The sequence below is a fragment of the Brienomyrus brachyistius genome, unplaced genomic scaffold, assembly GCF_023856365.1.
Source record: "Brienomyrus brachyistius isolate T26 unplaced genomic scaffold, BBRACH_0.4 scaffold113, whole genome shotgun sequence".
NCBI lineage: Eukaryota > Metazoa > Chordata > Actinopteri > Osteoglossiformes > Mormyridae > Brienomyrus > Brienomyrus brachyistius.
The window spans coordinates 35,311-56,355 of NW_026042388.1; the positions used below are offsets into that span (position 1 = coordinate 35,311).

Consider the following 21,045-nt stretch of genomic DNA (forward strand, 5'->3'; position numbering starts at 1 on the left):
TTGTAATCCTGTGGTGACGTTTGGTTTGGGACTTCAGAAGGCTGTGCTTAAATGCTTTTCTGCCTATTTCTGGGCTAAGAGCCCCACCCAGTCATGGACAGACCATTTAATTCTGGAGAACCTGGTCACCTCTGCATTCGTCCCCTTGAGGAGCTGCTAGTTCCCCCCCCCCCCCCCCCCCCCCCCCCCATATCTGTTACATGAAACTGCAGTTACTTTACTGCAGCTTGTGCCATCAACGAAATATTGTCACTTTTGTAATCACTGTTGGCATTGATGTATACAGTCTTTTTGTTTCCTTCGTGCTTTCACTTTCACTTATTAAATTCTCCAGGAGGAAAACATTTTATTTGAACGAGATTTATGGTATAAAACTTGTAACAATAGTTTTTGGGGATTTTTCTTTCTTTAGGAACTTAATTGCTTGCTTAAACAGTCTGCTTTAGAACATGAAGATGCCTGGTGGTGGGGGGGATCATACATTGGTAATTTTAACCATAGATATGTTTTTATAAAGGAATTCAGATTCATCAGGGAGTTGGTCCCTTCTATTCATTGCCATAACTAATGGCCTTATCCCTCTGAATTGGTCTCGTCCACCCCCCCCCCCCCCCCCACAAAGCAAATTAATATTTTGTATATTTTTGACGTCTTTGCTCGTCTCTCCATTGAAAGCAAAGGAGTTGTGGTTGAGTTTTCACTTTTTTAACCCAGTATTTGTCTGGATCAAAGCATCTGTTTATAGTATTGATTGCACTTCGATAAAATAAAAATTAAAAAATAAAATAAAGCCCAAACAGATTCATAGTATACTGCTTGCAAGAAATGGCTTTTGCACAGCGGCAGGGCAAGCTCACCAAAGTTCTTCACTATTTTACCCAAAACGATGCCATTTCCATCTACGCTTTCTGTGTCTGATGTCCAGAGGAAGGAAGTAATATCATGTCCTGTTATTTGGAAAGCAGAGTATTTCAATCAAGGTAAAAATGCATCTGTACATGGATAAATCTGTTTGTGATCTTTATGGTTTGTGCCTTGTTCTGAAGTTGCATTTAATATGTTGATTAAAATGACTAGTAACTCTAGAAGTTGTCATAACCTCATACATGTTTTTTTTCCCATTCTGTAGTTATTTTAAGAGATTTGCGATTAGAAGCGGTTATGCAACATTGTCCTCTTCACAGCGTCTGTAATGGCGTTGCGATGTTAGCTACTCATTCGGGGGGAGTCTAAAATCATCTGTGGTGGAATGTCAAAATCATAATGCTGGTTGTGAATTTCTCTCCATGTTCTCGGACTTTCAGACTTGTTAATGGGGCTCAAATGCTTGGCTTTTAGTGCTGGAGAAATTCAACTGAATGTTTCTGAGACTCGTTATTAATCAGTTATCTTCTTATCGTTCATCTTGTACCATACCGTTCTCATTGATTAGAATTTTCTTACATGCTAACATTGTTTTGTTTGAGCGAATGAAATAAAATTGCAATATATAACCAGTTTTATTGGTGTGTGCACTGTACGTGTAGCTCTTATGCTGATTTATTTATTTTTTTACTTCAAGAAGTGATCAAAGGAAACCACAATAACAATCCCAAACGGATAACTGCCCAGCATCATTCCCCTTTTCGCCGCATTAAAAATGATGCAACGGTATATCGATTTTAGCACAAACCATAGATAAACCCCACGTCTTGTATCCCACGCTTAATGCGTACAATCTCGGGATGCGAGACGTTTACTTGCTCCGGGGATTAAAGGATAACCTAATTAACAAAATCGTTTTACTACATTTATATAGCAAAAACATGGGCATTTAGGTTTGTTCCAGGGGGGAAGTGTTACCACCCAATGTGAGGAAAATAACACTGTGTTTGAAATCAGCAGTTTTGTTGGGGGAAATGTGTATGAGGAGACATTAATTCACATTGTAACATGGAGTCAATTGCTCCCTGTGTTAAGTGCGTTTAAACAGCCGAATAAAATATGTTCCCGGAGGAGCGATGAAGATGCAGGTCTTCAGGAGGCCCATGCCCTCTTCTGGCGTTTTGCACGCCGTTACTGAAGGGGTCTCCGAGCTGCGCGCTCTTACAGCTGCGGTTCCCATAACGTGCACAGGAAACGATTCGGCGGGGTGCACGGAGGACAAAGCCAGGCGCTCTGATTCATCCGATTGTCAAGTTAACCTGCTATTCAAGCATTGTAGGAATAGAAAAAAGGTTCCGGCGTATTTAAGCATGTATTCAAGGTTAACGTCGTCCAAGAACCTTGCACTTAGTCATTTTGAGACTAAATGAGCATGCATTATCTCTGCACAAACTGAGGCAATCGCCGATGATGTCGACAGGCAGCCCGAGTCCCGGAGCAGAGACTGAAACAGTTGTAACGTTAGACAGGAAGGAAGAGTGTCTCACTACATGGTTCACGACTCCAGAGCGTATCATGACAATTGAAAGCAATCCAATCGGAGGTTTCTCCCCCCGCCCCGCCTTGTTCTTTTCCAAAATAGTTTCTAATTGATTGAAGTTGGAGGATAGTAAATTAGACCTCGCGCCTAGTATAGTGCATTACATTACGTACCTCAGGGGAAAGCAATTCTTACAAAGTCGTCAACCTGGTTTTCGCGTTGCTTTTGGCGGTTATTTGAAACGCATTTAAAAAATACATATTAATATGAACCATTCAGCATTAATTGTATATGTTAAAATATTTTAGCATTTGTTTTATTATAGGTGGTTCATCGCCGCCTCATACATGTACCACTAGGGTTAGGGGTGTGCAGGGTTGCCAACTCCCACGGTTTCAAACTTATAGGCTCACGCAAGAAATCTTACAGCAAATCAATATTATTGCATTATAAACCTAAAATTTGCCACATCAGAAGCTTTTGGGTAGTTTACAAACCCTGCAGACTATTTTGACGGTAATTAAACTGTTAAGCACACGCATTTACCTGTATCTGTTTGTGCAGACTTATCTTGAACTGGAAAACTTTGGGTTTGGACTCCATCTCTGCTGTGTGTATGGAGTTTGCTCAAGTCGATTATTTATGGGCATTGAGTTTGAATGTTTCATTTCGAGAATTGATTCTAGCGTTAAAATTGCGATTTTTTTTAACCTGGTCATTTAAACCTTTGTATTATTATTATAAAGAGCAGGTCATGAACTACTACCACACAGAGCCGCCCATAAGGGGGGAGGAAGCACTCTTTTCCGGGTAAATTTTACTGTTAAGTTTGGGCCAGCACCGAATAACGGGATGGGCACCTGCTTTACCAGCCTTGATACTGGATGAAATGGGATTGAAAAGAAAATCAGTGATATCACACCCTGCTATGGATTGCCATCCCATCGAATTAATTGTTTCGTGTTTGACACACTTCGGAGAAAAAATCCATATCACATATATAATGTTTCCTCTACACAATTATCACTGAGTCCTATATATCGTATGTCTATTAAAATATACAAGTTTGTACTGAAAGAAGCATGCATTTAGCTATTTAATGGAACTGGGACTTAAATAATGGACGACAATCAGCGTTGAACAGCAGTTGTGTAATGAGCAGGTGCCCTGCAATTTCAGTAACAATTAGATAGTGAATTTTTATATGCAAACGTTTCAAAATGTTTACCTTTCGATTTTCATCCAGTTACAAAAACGCAGGCACAAATGTGTATATTGCTATTAAAAATGTTTTATATTTCAATTGCTATTAAACAAGCTTAGCGGCAAAGTGTCGTGTACTTTAACCCGTATTTTCACTCTTGCTTCGAAAAGGATTCCCGTAAAATCCGGAAGCACACGAACCAGAAGTTAAATCCCATAATGTTGCCCTTCTCGTACCATCACATTGTGATGTCAGTGAAATTACTGACGTATCGAAAATGAACTAGCTCTTCACTTACACTAGCTCAGCACTAGCTAATTTAGCAAGATGAATAATCCAGGTAATTTAGTAAGAATAAATATTCCAGTAATTATTTTCGTGCATCTAAATGATTTGTTTAACGTTTAATTCAGTAAAATATCAGCTAACAAACAATAACAGTTATCAATTTGTAGTAAAGGTGCCTGATCATGGAAAAAAAACAGCTTGGTTTCAGATCGCTTTTCAGTAGGCTCACAAGCTGTCAAACTTCAGGCGCCATTTTGTTTCAATGCATGAACTGACATCATAAATAAAGAACAAGGGCCTACCGGTTTTGGACGGGGCTACCAGCCAATCATAACTATCGTTAGTGTCTTCCTTAGCGAATCAGAAAATTAAATAATTTAAAAACAAAATACTCTCAGCCAATCACCAAACTTCGCGCCACTGTAGCCATTAACGTTTGGGGATCTGGAAGACGCGAGAGGGAGGAACTTGTGCAGTATTTAAAATTAATTTTATATTCATATTTAGAGAGGTACTCTTATTTTGTTTCGGAACAGTTTTCTTCACACATTTTGTTAAAGGTAAGTATAACTTTATTTCTAATGTGTATTGGCAAAAATGGGCACACAAAAAGCTTTGTCGTGACCCATTTTGTAGTCCGATATCCTAACCAGCTAACTTAGCGGGGAATTATTGGCTATTGATTATCAATTTTTGTCTGCTGCACTGAAGTTATATGTTTAATGCTTGTCATAATTTGTGGATTAAATTCGCTTAGTTATATTGTTCCAGGTCATGTAAAAGCTGTGAATCTTTAAATCCCGTTTGGATGGTAGTCTGTTGTTTAACTTAAACCTGTGTGTTTCTTTTTGCACGTTCATAAATTTTGATTTACGGTACCGATGATGATATTGGTGCGTTGTATTACATTAAACTATAGGACCTTATTATATGCCGGATAGGTTATTGTGTCCTTGAAACCGGACTTTGTCTTACGACCCCGTAACTACCGTCTTGCAAGGTGCTCTAACCTAAACACTGACATTTTAAAAAGCAGCTGCTGGTTTTGATGGGTTTTTTTGCCCAGCATCTCCTACGGCAGCTACTTCGTGTACTTTTTCGTTCACACGCGGTTTTGCTTTTTGCCACTTAACACAATTTTGAATATATGACGTTTTCCCTCCATCCCGCTGTCAGCCGGTATTGTCATTAAAGGAGCAGCATGACCATCGTGCACAGCCGCGCTTCAGTCCCATCTCCATGGGTTACTTTTTATTTTGTGAAACGCCGATTAAGATTATAATTTGGGCAACGCGCGTCAAATGTGTGTTTTAATTATAATCCCAAGCGGGTGTTCTGTTACTTTACTAATGGAAATTATAGTGAGAACCACGGTCATGGGTTGTTAAAACTAGCCAGCTAACTTAGTGAGATGATAATAAGCGGAATATAGTGCGACCCACCAGCGGAAACGCACCATTTTCAAACGACCTTGTCTAACAGAAAAAAGCCGAAGTCAACCGCGTAGGTATAAAAGTCAATAAACTTGCACAACGCTACAAATCCACGTTTAAAAGCCTTTCACAGATTTTAAAGACCTGGTAGAATTTAATCAAAGCATTTTGGCTGAGCGTCTAATTTCATTTTCAGTGTTTTGTCGGCAGTGGGCGGTTATCCCAGGCCGGACGCTTTCGCTTTGTCGTAGTTACGCACTTAGTATTTATCAGTGGGGGGACCGGGCTGATCCGCTTAAGCATGGACTGGCGCTTTGGTATATCTTTGAAATTTAACTAGGATCCATGCTCCAGATCGCACTTCCCGATCGTTTGACATTTGTAGCCAGATGAAATTGGCCTGAAAAAGACAGCGCAGCGTTGGATATACCCGGCCCGCTCACTAGTGCAAAAAAAAAAAAAACGGTTCCAGTTCGACGAGCAGGTGTAAAGGGTGAGATCTGAGCTGACCTGAATATGGATAGTGGTACGGATAGATCACGAACAATTACATTTGACCGTTTTCGAAATTACAAGGACCGATAGTAGTGACGTTTTGAAGGAAGAATGGTTGTGCGCGTCGATGAGGTGCAAACAAAGGGACATGAACGAGTCGTGGAAATGTTAGCGCCCCACCCTTCTCCGCTCGGCATCCTTTAGTAACCAGAGGCTTCCCTTTTCCCCAGCTGGGGTCGCGCGCGCCCCTGACCTGTGCGGAGTTTGGCTTCGACACTCTGTTTACATAGGAGATGTTTTCTTTTGTTGAAGTTTATGTGATTTTTTTATGTAGAATTTTATTTTTTTTCATCCTCCTACGCCTAAGGACTGGAAGGACGTTGTTTTTTGTCCTCCATGGAATTAAAAATTACTTAGTTTTCCGTTAGATTCCGTTCACCTTTTGCCAGATCTGTTTGAATGTGATTACATTTGTGTTTAAAAAAACGTGTTTGTGATTATAATTTCTCTCTTAGCCTGATGCCTTTCTATGTTCCCTGAATGTTCATATTGTTGCCCTTCTGGTAATTGAATTATTCGGTTCTTGATTTGATGAAAGATGTTGAGCAGCACTTGCTCAACTTGCATTTGCGCTCTAGCACTCATTGGAAGCTCAGCTACACACGATTAGTCTACTCATTGAGGTATGTCTGTGATGGGTTATAAATCAGTTTGAACAGGTCCTGTTTGCACATACATTTGAATGGATATATATAGGGGCAGTCATGTCTTGACATGAAGAATGCATTGAGAGTGTGTTGGTGTTTATCATATCTGTGCTCTGCTGGAATGCAGTGTATAGAACACTATTGAAAGAGTAACAAAAGGGGGTATTTTGGTAGTTTTTTTAAAAAGCTGGGTGAAATGGAATAGCTTCCCAGCAACAGAGATGTCAGCATTTCTGTGAAAAGTAGTCCCCCCATTCCTGCTGATTTGTGAAGCTTCATTGTGTCTGATGTTGGGTGCTTCTGACCTCGTTGTGTCCTTAATCTGTGGGGCCAGGTGTGGTCCATATATATATATAATGCGTGGATAACATTATCATTTGTACATTGCAACCTGTCAGTCTGAAAATGCTCTCTCTTTTTAAAATAAAGTTTCCCATAATACTTCTTTGAAGGAAATGACATTTTAAGATCAGATAATATTGTCATGGGTGCTTTTATTTGTTTTTTTTCTTTTTCATATCAACATAATTGTCAGGTAGAATGGTAATACGTATTAGCTAGCTTGCATGCTCCTTTTGCATAGGAGCTACTTTTCATGATCATGTTCAAAATTCGCTAACACCTTTTAATGTTGTAAATAAGTTAGGCTAAATATAAGGTGCAAATCTGTGAGGATCTCATGCTAATTTAAACAAAAAAGGTTACTGATGGTTGTAATTTGGTCCACACACATCAGTCTGAAAGTATTGTAACCATTTCAATGGCAAGGTTTCTTTTGGCAATGTGGGGCGGGGTTGGCTTGTGTCATTGTGTAACAGACTAAAGCAACCATATGATCATTTGGTCTAAATTTCTGCTGAAGTGAGTATTGCATGAACATATTTCCTTCATTAAGTGTCTGTGTGTTTTTTCTGTTGTCCGTGGTTGCTTTTCCCTTCAGATAGATGAGAATGCCAAGTAATAAGTTTCAGAAGGGGGAGATGGTGATGGGCCGCTGGCCAGGCAGCAGCCTTTACTATGAGGTGAAGGTGTTGAGCTATGATACTGATACACAGCTCTACACAGTTATATACAAGGATGGCACAGAACTGGAACTAAAGGACGCTGACATGAAGGTGAGCTCACTTTATGCAATACTTTGCCTAGTGAATGGGGGGTCCCATTTTATTCAGGCATTAAATGCAGGTGTCACCCCTTTTAATGTTTTCCATTTTGTTCTTGTAACTTTTAGTGAGCGATGTGAGTCTTTGTAACAAGTCATAAGATTTTGAATGGTTTTGTGATGTAATCTTTTGTTGTTTTTTTTTCTCGATTGTAAAATTGCCGCTATACATGCTGATCTCAATCTGGTTTTGAGCAGCGAGCTACTGGGTTTCGCCGCTCTCGCTCCCGTTCTCGTTCCCCGTCTCGGCGCCGCAGCCGCTCACGGTCCCCAGCCCGCATCACCCGTCGCTCCACATCCCAGACCAAGGAGGCACCCAAGGAGCCCAGGATAAAGGATGTACTGGAGGTCAGAGTTTCACCTTTGGTAAGGTCACCTCTGAACTTCAAAATTACTTTGATCAGGCAGATTTTCTGATTAGATACATACTGGATTGGATACGACTTAAGAACATATTTAAAAAAAATCTGAGATGCATAGTTCACAGAAGCGCTAACGTTGAACGTGTGTATTAGCGTATATTACTTATTTGGCTATGTTTTTTTCTATAAGGTGTCTTAAATGGGATGGGAGTGCATATCTGACTGGCTTACATTTTGACTTAGGCAAAGATTTGTGTAACCAATCACATCAGTCAAGATCTGTCTATAATATTTCCAAGTAACAATCTCCCTAGACCAGGGGTGCCCGCACTTTTTCAGCTTGCGAGCTACTTATAAATATAAATATAAAATCAAAATTATCTACCTACTATAGAAATGCAAAACATATATTTATGTATAAAAATATTGAGTATTCTTTATTATTATTATTATTATTATTGTTATTATTAATTTCCCTTTGGGATAAATAAAGCATTTTTTAATTGAACTGAGATTTTAGTTCCTTCACTTTCCTCTTTCTCAGCTCGCTTTACGGAGGGAAGTTAATGTCGTAGTTTTCATGATCAGTCTGAAAATGCCGCTCCACGCTTCCCTTCTTCGGAATGGCAACGGTAGACTGACAGATTAGGCAAATGCACTTCGAATATGACATGGTGAAAAAAAACAGTCCTCCCCCCATTCCGTGTGGAAGTGGTACGTTTTTGGCTTCTTACTTGGTCCAGCTCCCCCATTCATTTTTATACCCTTTCTTAAGTTTAGTAGAAATAAATTGGAGGCCGACTGGGCGACTCGGTAGCCTGCTGGAATTTTGCAGCAGCTGGTGCGGTTGAACGCATCACCCATCCTCATTTTTTTATGCCATACGATCAACCCAGACTACTTGTAGATTGTAGGTACCCCTGCCCTAGACCAAGCAAACACATTTATTTAACCATTAGCTGTGATCCTTACACAAATGTATATGTAATGGGTTTTGGAAATTTAGGTTACACATCTGATAATGGCTGTGCGTATTATTGGAAATGTATAGTTCTTATTTGGTTGGCCTGTGCTGTACAGTGCCAGTTGAATTAAATTTTAAAAGCAAATAATGCTATTACAGGCCAAGCCACTGGAGAACAACAGCAACAACAAACACGATAAGGAGGTCAATGACACTTCCAGCAGAGTCAGCGAGGTGAAGGGGTCACTAAATCTCCATGGATATTGTTTGTAACGGTTTCTGCATTTCGAAAAAGGAATATGTAAAATTCAAGAATGTGCAGAACTGCAAAACATTACTGCTTTTTTGTCCTAAATTCTGTCCTCAGAAGGCAGAGGTTGTTCTAGAAAAGAACCGAGTGGGGACTCGTTACAACCTCCGTCCAAGGAAGGAAGATCCCATGGATCAGCTGATTGAGGATTTGCAGAAAATAGTGGATGAGCCTCTTGTCGAGCCAGAGAAGCAGACGGTGGGAAAGACAACAGAGCTAGAGTTCGGTGGAAAGCTTGGTAAAATGTTTACCTACTGGCAGACAGACTGTAATTCCAAGGTTTTAAAATTTGCTAGTGTCTCTGATCGTCCCCAGTCATCATGACCGGCATTTCCTCACAGGGGCGGCCTTCATGATTCTCTTCCTCCCGGCTGTGACCTTTGCCCTTCTGCTGATGTGCCAGCAGAAGGATCCCAGCCTGGTTTACTTCCCCCCCGTGCTGCCAGAGCTGGACACCCTGTGGGATGCTCAGGTGTTTGGCATTGTGGTGCTCTGGTTCCTCTTTCAGGCACTTCTTTACATGCTGCCGGTTGGAAAGGTAAGCACAGTGCGGCACACCCAACCAGCTAACTAGCCTTCTAAATAAGGGAGCCACGGTTCACATGTTTATTCATGTTTATTCTAATTAATCATGCTAGCATGCTTTCCAGTCTTACGAAATTAAGCCCCGGGGCCAAACATTTTAGGTTAGGTTTGTGTCTCTCGTGTGTTGTTGCACTGTCTTTATTTGCACTGTGTTCATTCACTTGTTCTGCACTGTCCAGTTATTTGCACAAGTTTGTGTGAGCGCATGTGCGTGTCTATCATATAAGCCCCTTTTATCATTATTATGCTGTGGACCTAGGGAATTGTGATCTTGTGTCCCTTTAAACCACTTTCGTGATAGTATGACAATAAAGATTTACTCAACTTGACCCTTGGCACTCTTTCTTTCCTCAAGATTGTAGAGGGATTGCCTCTGGCAACTGGGAAAAGGTTAAAATACAGGATTAATGGTAAGATTCTTTCCACATGGCTTCATTAACCCAGGCCATTTTTGCTGGGGCACATTAACTTCTACTGAGGAGTTTTGATGGGTTATGTGATCACGCAGTCATATGTGTTTTCATTGTACTCCCTCCATCTTTATTTCAGGCTTTTATGCAGTTATCCTTAGTGCAGCTGCCCTGGGAGTGGCTTATTACCAGGACGTGGATCTCAGCTACATCCACGACCACCTCATACAGTTCGCTGTCTCCTCCATGATCTTCTCCTCTGTGCTCAGCGTGTACCTTTATGTACGCTCCTGCTGGGCTCGTGAGGGTGAACTCGCCCCTGGAGGAAATTCCGGTAAACTACTTGATGCTGGCTGAAGTTAATGTTGCCCAAAACCCACAAATCGATTGCACGCTGCGCCTGTATGTCATCACAGAGCCCGTGAGATGATTTAATTTTGGCATTTCTTCCTAGGTAACGTGATTTATGATTTCTACATCGGACATGAGCTTAATCCGAGGATTAAGAGCTTCGACCTCAAGTACTTCTGTGAATTGCGACCAGGTTTAATAGGTTGGGTAGGTATTGTTTAAAATTCATTTTCAGTTTTTATTTAGGATGGGATCAGCTCATGGGGATTCCCAGACTATTTTGTAAATTTTCTTTGTGTATGAAGTATGCTCTCTACTGCTTAAAAGTGTAGTTCCTGAATATAGTTTACAAAAACATTTGTTTTAATGAGCATTTTGGACCAGCCTGTGTTATATAAAATAGAGCTAGGTATGTTGACTTGGTATTATAGATTATATACCAAAGTATTATTTGTAAACAAGCATCTGACTTTTTTTTCCGCAGATTGTGATCAACTTTTCCATGTTGCTTGCTGAAATGAAGTTTCAGAAACTTGACACCCCATCACCGGCCATGATGTTGGTGAATGGCTTTCAACTTTTGTATGTCGCGGATGCCCTCTGGCACGAGGTACGAGGGATGTCCGGTGTGGTGATATTGGGTCCCATGTATATTTCATCCTTGTGGTTAATGTCCCGCCCTCTGCCATCTCGTCTGTCTTCCATTCTCTGTACAGGAAGCCATTCTGACCACCATGGACATTGTTCATGATGGGTTTGGGTTCATGCTAGCATTTGGAGACTTGGTTTGGGTGCCGTTCACCTACAGCCTGCAAGCATTTTACCTGGTGAAGCACCCAAACGCTCTCTCATGGCCATGGGTCGCGGTCATCGTCGCCATCAAGCGTAAGTGGTGCCTTGGTTGTTGACTCTGGGTTTCAGAGGCTCTGCTGGAAATTGGCTGGCTGATCTTGGTTGGGAAATGCATATCTTACTTAGTGCTGCATTTACAACAATGGGTTCTTTATCATTTGCTGTTTTCTTTTAAAACAGTAATGGGATATAGTGTGTTTCGCAAAGCAAACTCAGAGAAGAATGCTTTCAGAAGGAACCCCAGTGATCCCAAGCTTTCTCGTAAGTGTGACATTGATTCATCTGTGTTTGTTTGCTGACGACAGATGGTTTCGTCTCTAACTATTGTGTTCTTGCTTCCTAGACGCGCGAACGATACCCACTGCGACAGGAAAGAGTCTCCTTGTGTCGGGCTTGTGGGGCTTGGTCCGTCACCCAAACTACCTTGGTGACATCATCATGGCTTTGGCATGGTCGCTCCCCTGCGGTGAGTGCTAGCTGTTTTTTAGTGTGTTCAAACAATGGTCGTTACGGGGCTACATCTTCACTTCAAGTAACAAGTAATTTTTGCACGAGAAAGTAAAGAATGTAAACCTACGAAGTTTGACATTGATACGCTGGCAGTCGTACACCAGAAGACATACCCAAAATGTATATGCTACAAATCACCACAAAGTAAATTAGACACAAAGAACATGAACAATTTGCCATGTGTATGTGTTCCGATGTATATTTAGTCAAATTCAGATTCCAGTAATGATGTATAATTGAAATTGAACAAGAACTATAATGTTTTCTTGCATGCCGACTTGTTTCTATAGGATTCACCCACATTTTACCCTACTTCTACGTGATTTACTTCATCTGTTTGCTGATTCATCGTGAGACACGGGACGAAAAGCAGTGCAGGAAAAAGTATGGGTCAGCATGGGACGAATATTGCCGACAAGTTCGGTACCGCATCATTCCTGGTGTATATTGAGGCTAGGGGTACCCCAGCATGCACTATCATTTGCGGCTTAACTTTTCATTTGAAATTTTACGCAAGACCCTAGGAAAAAAAATTCTAATTGTTTTTAATTTAATGAGGAAAAATGGGAAGAGTTGAATAGGACTATTTTTAGCGTGAATTTTAAGCGAAGTCTGATGTTGGGAGGAGAGAAAAAAAAATTTATTGGTATAGTTTGGATTTTTTGCCTTTTGCACAAAAGTTTACAAATTTTGTGGGGCACCCACAACACCAGCAAATCCACATGATGTATATTTATGTACAAATGTTTGAGAAGTTTAGCAACATTACATAAGTCTTTTTTTCTAAATTCCAAAAAGTGTTTTTTTTTTTTGCTTGGCTTTAAGTGTTCTTGTAAATATACCTAATGGTATATTGCTTGTGTAAATTATATTTTACGAGAGAAATGCTTTTTTTGTACAGAATAGTAGGAATTCTCAGGACCATTAATTTGTGAAGGAAAACGAAGGTTTGTCTTGTGTATATTTTTATAGAGATGTAATTTTAAAAGGACATGAATAATTTAAATTAATTGGCATTAAGTGCACTGTGGAATAACCCCCTACCCCTGTCCACACCAATTTGGCTCTGCTGCCTCCAGTTTCCTGCAGTGTGTCCTCCACAGACACAAAGTCTTCAGGGTTTACTAATAGACTGCCTGTTTCTGTCATATTTCACGTTTGCCAGGGAAGTTCACTGGCCAATCCTTAAGTCAACTAAAGTCACTTTAAATATACTGGCATTTTTTTTATTTGGTTCTCTAAAAATTTTCACACTTTTTAAAATAACTTTGATTTGTAAAGGTAGCATTTAAAATAAGATGGATACTGTTATAATACGCAATGACGTATACCCAAGTTTTTCTTTTAAACCCTTTGGTATTTTCTTACTTGCCAAAATGTATTTAATGCCACTTTAGGGGCAAAATTTAGCAGTACTTAGATGATGGGATGTCATGTGACTGACTGTACCGTGCACGCCTTTCCATCATGTGACTTATTCATAAGTAGCTTTAGGCAATCTTATCCATAACCGTAGGTAATGTTGCATGTAATTTCAGTTTCTCTTTTTACGCCTGAATTGTCACTGTAGCCTTTGGCACTTACAACTAGACCAGTCCATGTACAAAACTGGATCTTGTGTGTTCAGTGGAGATTCTATTTGTTTGTTGTTTATAAGATACTTGGAATCATTAAACTTACTTTTTTAAATATGTGTTCGGTTGTTATTACAAGCCTTCTAATCCTACAACTGGAACAGACTCCTAAACGGCAGTAACGCACCAGCATACAAAGATTCTCGGCATTTGTTATGTAATATTCATATGTAGTTGGATTTAGCTCCCAAATTAATACAGATTTAAATGACTTTTCCTTTCTATGCTACATTTAGTCTGTTCATATTTTATAGCCAATGTGTATATACAGATGCTCCTGTGCTTACGAACTTTCAAACATACGAACGAAGAGGACTGCAAGTCCAAATTGTGTTCATTAATCTCCCGTTTCCTGTCTGCGACACAATTTTTTTTTTTCTGCATGCTAATTCCGCCTAGTACGACTTCTGCCCATAACTCCTGCCGCGCAGCAGCATAGCATGCGTACTCCCAGCATCCTAGTTCTTTGTACTTGCGTTTACCCTTAAAATGATTTTGAATAACTACTTACGAACATTTCAAGTTACGAACAGCTGTTTGGAACATATCTCGTTTGTAAGTAGAGGAGCGTCTACATTTAAAAATTGTGCTTGGTTTGTATTCTTTACTGCTAAAAATCTCCATGTACAAACATGAATTAGTATTAAGTCGACACTTGAATACTTAAATATTCCCAACATCCAGTATCTACGTATCTAAGTGGTTCTTTGGAGAACTATCAAATAAATGCAACCTGTGCACACACTGTGAAACACTACTTTTGATATCACGCTTTGTAGCAGATCTTTGCCTGCTGGAAGGTCCTTATGTGCTTGGGAGAGGTTGAGTTGCCTTAAATGTTTGTCTTCTACTGACTAAAATTATCTAGGAATATCAGTTCTAAATCTGGGAATACTTTATCTTCAATTCTTGGGAGTATGATATTGGTTAAATGTAACAAGATATTGTATTACGGTAAAAAGTCTGAAGACATTGTCTTTGTGGAATGTTTTTTTTCACTCTTCATACAAGTAGCAGTCGAATGCACCAGTTCACGATTTAATGAAATAAGCTATTTGGCAACTCAGTCCCACTGGATATTAAGTAGCTTACTATTACCTCGCCAATGTTATAGACCTGTCTTGTATGGTATTGGGAATCATGTATCAAAGTTGGGGCTCTACTGCTGCAGGACAACCTCGAGGAATATGACCTTCAGCAGGGCGATATGAAGTAAGATATACTGTGTAACAGAGTCCTATAATCTAACTCACTGAAGTCACCATGTACTTGGAATAGAGTTTTGTACTCAAGGCAGACTGCTTTGTTTTTCATCCGCTAAGAAGAAACCCCACATCTGTCATTTGGTGGAACTTGTGAGATGTTATACTGGTATACAGTCAACCACCAGCACATTTTTATAGCTTTAATACGATGTAATAATTCAGTAAAGAAATTTTCTATATGATCGTAATGAGCATCTGGAAAGGAGAAGGGGCACCTGGTTTTTGAGAATAATTTTGTCATGGGCAACTTTCTGGTTAGTGGATAGTAACTGAAAATTTACCTATACCGTTCACAGGATGTTACTTTCAAGTGAAGCAATTATTCAGTAAACATGCTCTACAAAACACCCCCCACCCTTTTAAGGTATGCAGTCTTCCTAATATAGTGTCAAAATAAAATGACTAACTTAAAAAAGTCCGGAAGAGTAATATGTCTCCAGGCTTTTTCTTTAAAAGTCACCGTGTTTTAAGTGAAGTGAAACGAACACAAAGGAAACCATATATTGGCACAAAAGCCGCCCTGAACTTCACTATCTGCTCCAAGAAATGTATTTGTAGTGAATTACCACCAGGTGTCACTAGTTAGCTGTAACTCGGGAATGTACAAAGGAATAGAGAATGCACAGTCAAGTGAAGCGCTCACTGGTTATTATAATAAACATCATAAGACGAACAAGCTTGCAAGAGACTATTGCTGGCTGGATTGAATCCAGAACCCGTTGTGTTCGCCATCATTGATTGGCTGCTCAGAAAGGTGTCCAAAATCTTTTAAGGAGCTTCGTATAAGACAGCAGGTTCTGCCTTTTAAAGAAACAACACTATCTCTAGAGTTATGACCCAGATGTGCATCCTGCCAGTGTGCCACACAAGGTGCAATGTGGGCCCAGGCGTGTGGAGGTACACCGTTACCACAGCGTCGCATCGGTACTCCGTCAATGAGAGAATGCGCCGTTAAACACTTCAGCATCCGCATGGCGGGAGGCTGCGGATTATGCAGTCATATCATTGAAGTGAGCATCATTAGAGGCCCAACAGCTGTCTGCCAAAACCAAGCATGCTACCCCCCACCATCAAATCCCCCCAGCCGACAATGAGCCCCTTCAGATAGAAAACAGCACTTGGCAATGAATGCATCTGGGAAATTACTACTTGGGGTTTTCAAATCACTTTACTTGCCCTGCCGAATGTGTTTTTGGTAAATGGATGCTTCCAAAGTGAACATATTAACATCAGAAGAATATGCCAACTCCTGAAACGCAGCCTGAGAGAGCAGACTTGGACCCCCCCGGCTCTGGAACTCTGTGTTTATAGTGCTACCCCCCCGAGTCACAGTGTTACTCTACTAATTGCAGTACCATATAAAACACAGAGTTTTAAAATTGCATTTAACACATTGAAGCGTCAATCTGGACAAACTAAATGTTTCCCTTTTGTCACATATGCTTGTATGATTTGAAGCCTCTGGGTTTATTAGGGATCAATGGCATAATCACAGTTCTTCAGAGTCTGGGTAGGAGACACGTCTTTTGAAAGTCCAGATGGCACCTGGGTCGCGGTGCTATTGGCCAGAGTATTTGGCTCTTTTATGTTCATCACATGGTAACATGTTGTGAAAGCCGGAATACTTTCATTGTCAGCGTTGAGGGTACAGCTGCCGGTTGCTCTGTCCACACGGCCTCTCGCTTGTCTGTCTCCTGAGGACAGCAGTCTTGTCTTGGCCCTGGTCTGGCGCTTGACAAAGGCGCTGTATTCCCTAGGTGTGCCCGCCCTTTGGCTGACCATCCTGGTTCATTCACTCTCACAGGGGGTTGCAAAAAGCTGAACGGGCTGTGTGAGGAACTGCCCGTGTTCGGTAACACTTATAAGAGCTTGTGAGTGAATTTCTGTATTTCCGAGTTCCTCGAGGAGCTGAAGTGAACCTGCAAATATCACCCACCTTCAAGGTAAGAGAAGATCGTTTAATAACTGCTAATTTCTTTCTTTGGAATTCTTTAGAAATGAAGAAAATTAGGTGAGAAGCTTAAAACGCAGAATTTCTCTGGTACAAATATATATATAATGCTATGGAAAATAATGAGCGTGTAAATGAGTCTTTGCAAACCTGTGAACTGCACAGTATGTGGTTATCGACTGAACTGCAAATGATCAATCCAGGAATGCAGGATGCGTCTCACAGCTTGCAGTGCCACGCAGTTTGCCGGCTGGCTGGCACTCTGCACACTCGGGCTGCTGGGCTTCTGCGACGGGTGTCCCGTTGCGTGTCAATGCACCCGCAAAACCAGCGCCAAGCGCTCGGTGGTCAGCTGCCATAAGAGGGGTCTGACCACATTCCCCACTGGCCTGCCCCGGGACACCTGGATCATTAAAATGGGTGAGTGTGTCAATAGTGGCTCATCACTATATTTGTTCTATGGAAAATATGGTAACACTTATTCATTTTACTCCTGCATCTGTGCAGTCAAACTCCTTCACCACACCAACAGTGTTTGTTGATTATTTCTGCCTGCTGCATAGTGGAATGAGTGCAATCCATTAGCGATCTGCCCTATTTGCTTTGCTAAACACATTTTCTTGTTTCTTCTTTGTCTCAAAGGTGAAAATATTTTACAAGATCTCCCAGCAAATATCTTGAAACCATTTCCAAAGATTGAAAGCATCAACTTGGAGCGCAACTCCATCAAATCGATTCATCCCCAAGCCTTCACTGGAGGCAGGAAGCTAATATTGCTTAACTTATATGGGAATAAAATCAACAAACTTCCCAAGAAGGGATTCCAGGACCTCCTGAATCTACGCTTCCTGATGCTTGGGCAGAACCAAATTTCCACCATCGGACCAGAAATGTTTTCAGGCATGAGGAACCTGTCAGACCTGGACATGCCGGCAAATGCCCTCACAGCCCTGCCGGCCAATGGCTTCAAGCCCCTTGTGGCCCTCAAGGTCCTGGACCTCGCCCTGAACCAGATACACAAGCTGTCACCCAAGTCGTTCGTTGGCCTACAGAAGCTGCTCTTCTTGAACCTGGACAGCAACCGCCTGAAGACCATCCCTCATGGGGTTTTTCAGCCTCTGGGGGCACTGCAGACGCTGGTGCTAGAAAACAACCTGCTACGTACCATGAGTGTCTCTGCACTGGACGGCTTGTCCACCCTGAAGGAGCTGTACCTGAGGAACAATGAGATTGAGATGCTACCTGGCAGCCTGTTCAGACACACCCCACAGCTCACCCAGCTGGCCTTGAGTGGGAATCGGCTGGTGGCTTTGGATGGCACATTGCTGGCCCAACTGCCAGGTAAGAGTTGGCTCCAGCTAGCTTATGCAGCCTTGTTTATCCAGCTCCTTCAAAACAAAAGACAGATGCTGTTACACTTATACACTCTACCAATAAATACAATTTATTTATTGGCATAATATGAGCATTTGGTGCAAGCCTACAGTAGTATAGCTCATTTTGGTTCTTCTTGGTTAAATAAGTTCAGATCCACATCCGCTGTAGTGAGTTAGTAGCTTTGAGCACAGACTTTATAGCAGTTCGTATCTGAATGTAGAGGAACCTGGTGCACCAGGATTCCAATTCCGGTTCGCTGGTATGGATTGTGGCTCACCGCCTCGGATTCTGCGTCTCTCTCCGCAGAGCTCAGAGAGGCGTACCTGCATGACAACCCGTGGCAGTGTGACTGTGGCATCGCACCCTTGGTGCGCTGGATCTTGCGGGGCCGCGCCGGCAGGTCGCCGACGGGGGCTCCAAAATGTGCCGCCCCTGCGGCTCTCAGGGGCCGGGCCCTCAGCAGACTGCCTGCAGATGCCCTGAAGTGCAGGGCTTGAGGTGGGTGGGGGTGGGGGGGGGCGGCATAGAATGCTGGATGTCCATGTTATTTCAAAGCTTACACCCAGCGTAAACATTAGGGATATAAATATTAGTACATGCACATTTACGGCACAGGATCATAGAATTAAATAGCCACACATGATGTACAAAAAATTTACCCACCCATGCTTGCTTGCTTGCTTTCTCTCTCTCTCTCTCTCATGCACGCACACACACTCTTCCAGAATCAAAACCTAGTGTGTTGCAACTAAGCAATGACCCTGAAAAGAATAATGCATGCATGCCTGTGATGACCGCTAATTACGGACAATAGGCAGATCCCACTTCAGTTATAACCAGAACCCCAGTGTAAATTTTTAGCCTGCATAGTGCTCCAGTAAAAATTAAATTAAAATAAAATGAAGGCGTGCTCCACGTCTGCCGGCTGAAACAATAACACCTTACAAGTCCTCAAAACACAATAGCGCAGCCGTGACAGTATCACCGGTGCCCTGTCACACAATAATGGTCAGAATTTCCTCCTGGCGGCTTTAAACCATTCATTATGGAGGCACCCAAAACCCTTACCGCAGTAACTCTCCCGCTGAAGTCAGGCTACACTGTAATACAGCATTATATTCAGCTCCACACGCTATAAACCCACCTTGCATACCTGTCGTATGCAGCTGGGTTGCTACACATCTTATTTTGCAAGTGTTGATGCAAAATTGCAGCCAAATAATTCTGTCAAATAAATTTTAATAGCAGACATTGTACGTTGGTCAAAATGACTTGTAAAGTACAGTAAATGGGAATGACAGTACGCCTGTTCCTGCTGAAAAATTTAACTTTTATGCTTTTTAAAAAGAGTCAATTGTAATGCAAATAATTTAGTCAGACGCACCATAACATTGGTCCTGCATGGAGAATTTGCAAACCATGCTGTTATTACCCACATGCAAAGCTTTTATTTAATAAAAACAAGAAATGCATTAATAATAACTTCCTTGAATCGTTTATGCTGAAGTTGTTTTGACAGAGTGTCCTGCTCTTTAGGTCTGTTGGGGAGAAAATCAGAGAACAATAAGTGGAAAAAAAACATTTTCATATTTTTATAGCTGAATGATGAAATAGCTTATTACTTGAAAGGTGTAGTGGATGTCATTTGCCACGAAGCTTTAGCACTGATTACGTGCCATGGGGACAGACAAAACGATACATTAAACAGAGATAAACACCGTGTTTCAATTAACAGTCCAACAGTCTGAAAGGCAGATCCACTCTCTGCAGCAAGACATTAAATATGTAATATGAACAAGTTTCAAGATCACTGCAGTTCTGGGCAGAAAGTAGGTTAAGACTCTTCATCTCATCCTTAACTGTCGGTTTGCTTCCAAAAAGGAAGAATTCCTCACTGAATTGCTACCAGCTGAATGATAGTCCACAGGACTCATCACTCAATATCCAAATTCCATGCTGGGTCCTGAATCAACCCCAGGCTTGTGATATATATATATATATATATATATATATATTATCCCTATGATTCATCACTATGCAATGCAATAATAGTGTTTACGGATTATTCTCTTTTAATGACAAAAAACAAACCTTAGCCGTACATTCCTAAGCAGAGTGAGATGTTAAGTTGTTTCCTCAATATAAGAACAAATGGACTGGAGAGGGGTTGTCACAGGACGCTCATTGAAAAGACAAGAGTCACTTTGAATACGCAATGACAGAAGGTTCTGTACATTCGTACAAGAAAAAAAAAAATAACTACGTGAGGATATCTCCATAAAAATACAACAACAATATGTCACAGTTTGCCGCCTGGCTTGTTTCCGAGGGAAAAGATTTCGTTGTTTACCTTCTGTTGCTCGTTATGAAGCGAAAAAACTTGGAGCAGAAGTAACCAAGTTCTCAGTTCCCAAAAGGCTCCAGGGCCTGGAATTCCTGCCACTCCAGAACAGCGTGTCAGGAGAAGGTCCACTGTTCAGTACAACCATGAAGGACCTTCCGAGTAATTAACAAGTGATAAGAGAGGCTGGTGCAGTGGGCAGCCTGCATCAGAATTTCCTCATTGTTGGTGACGTCATCATATCTATTCATCTACTTCACTGAACCAAGCTTTATCTGTCCAACGGCAGGGAACCTAGTGCCTTGAGTTCTAGTCTGCCTGCTGCCTGTATGATGTCTTGTCATCTGCAGACACTAATGGGGCATTGCTACTGATGCAACACTCACGCCACAATGGAAGCTCTGCACTTACAATACAGCATTTTCCAGAGCATCCCATAA

The 21,045-nt window shown here is 41.3% G+C and overlaps 2 protein-coding genes and 1 long non-coding RNA gene across 5 annotated transcripts; 2 read left to right on the plus strand and 1 right to left on the minus strand.

Moving 5' to 3' along the window:
- Nucleotides 1-4,320: 4,320 nt before the first annotated feature.
- lbr (lamin B receptor) lies at nt 4,321-13,726 on the plus strand. 3 transcript variants are annotated; one of them, XM_049004614.1, is made up of 14 exons: nt 4,321-4,456; nt 7,472-7,646; nt 7,892-8,059; nt 9,179-9,253; nt 9,387-9,567; nt 9,671-9,867; nt 10,270-10,324; nt 10,464-10,658; nt 10,779-10,882; nt 11,160-11,285; nt 11,392-11,560; nt 11,708-11,788; nt 11,871-11,993; nt 12,328-13,726. In XM_049004614.1, exons 2-14 carry the CDS (start codon nt 7,476-7,478, stop codon nt 12,486-12,488), a joined length of 1,806 nt encoding a protein of 601 aa, XP_048860571.1. In that variant the 5' UTR covers nt 4,321-4,456; nt 7,472-7,475; the 3' UTR covers nt 12,489-13,726. The 3 variants fall into 3 exon arrangements, with proteins under 3 accessions (XP_048860571.1, XP_048860572.1, XP_048860573.1); XM_049004615.1 differs by lacking the exon at nt 4,321-4,456 and adding an exon at nt 4,478-5,403; XM_049004616.1 differs by lacking the exon at nt 4,321-4,456 and adding an exon at nt 4,478-5,399.
- A 3,323-nt stretch (nt 13,727-17,049) lies between these two features.
- si:dkey-1j5.4 (leucine-rich repeat-containing protein 15) lies at nt 17,050-18,761 on the plus strand. Its single transcript, XM_049004611.1, has 3 exons — nt 17,050-17,307; nt 17,530-18,228; nt 18,571-18,761. Exons 1-3 carry the CDS (start codon nt 17,100-17,102, stop codon nt 18,759-18,761), a joined length of 1,098 nt encoding a protein of 365 aa, XP_048860568.1. The 5' UTR covers nt 17,050-17,099.
- Nucleotides 18,762-19,786: 1,025 nt separating this feature from the next.
- On the minus strand, nt 19,787-20,795 carry LOC125727727 (uncharacterized). The gene is made up of 3 exons (XR_007388826.1): nt 20,615-20,795; nt 19,887-19,928; nt 19,787-19,802 (listed from the first exon to the last, which is right to left on the minus strand). It is a non-coding gene; the product is annotated as an uncharacterized LOC125727727 (long non-coding RNA).
- Nucleotides 20,796-21,045: the final 250 nt, after the last annotated feature.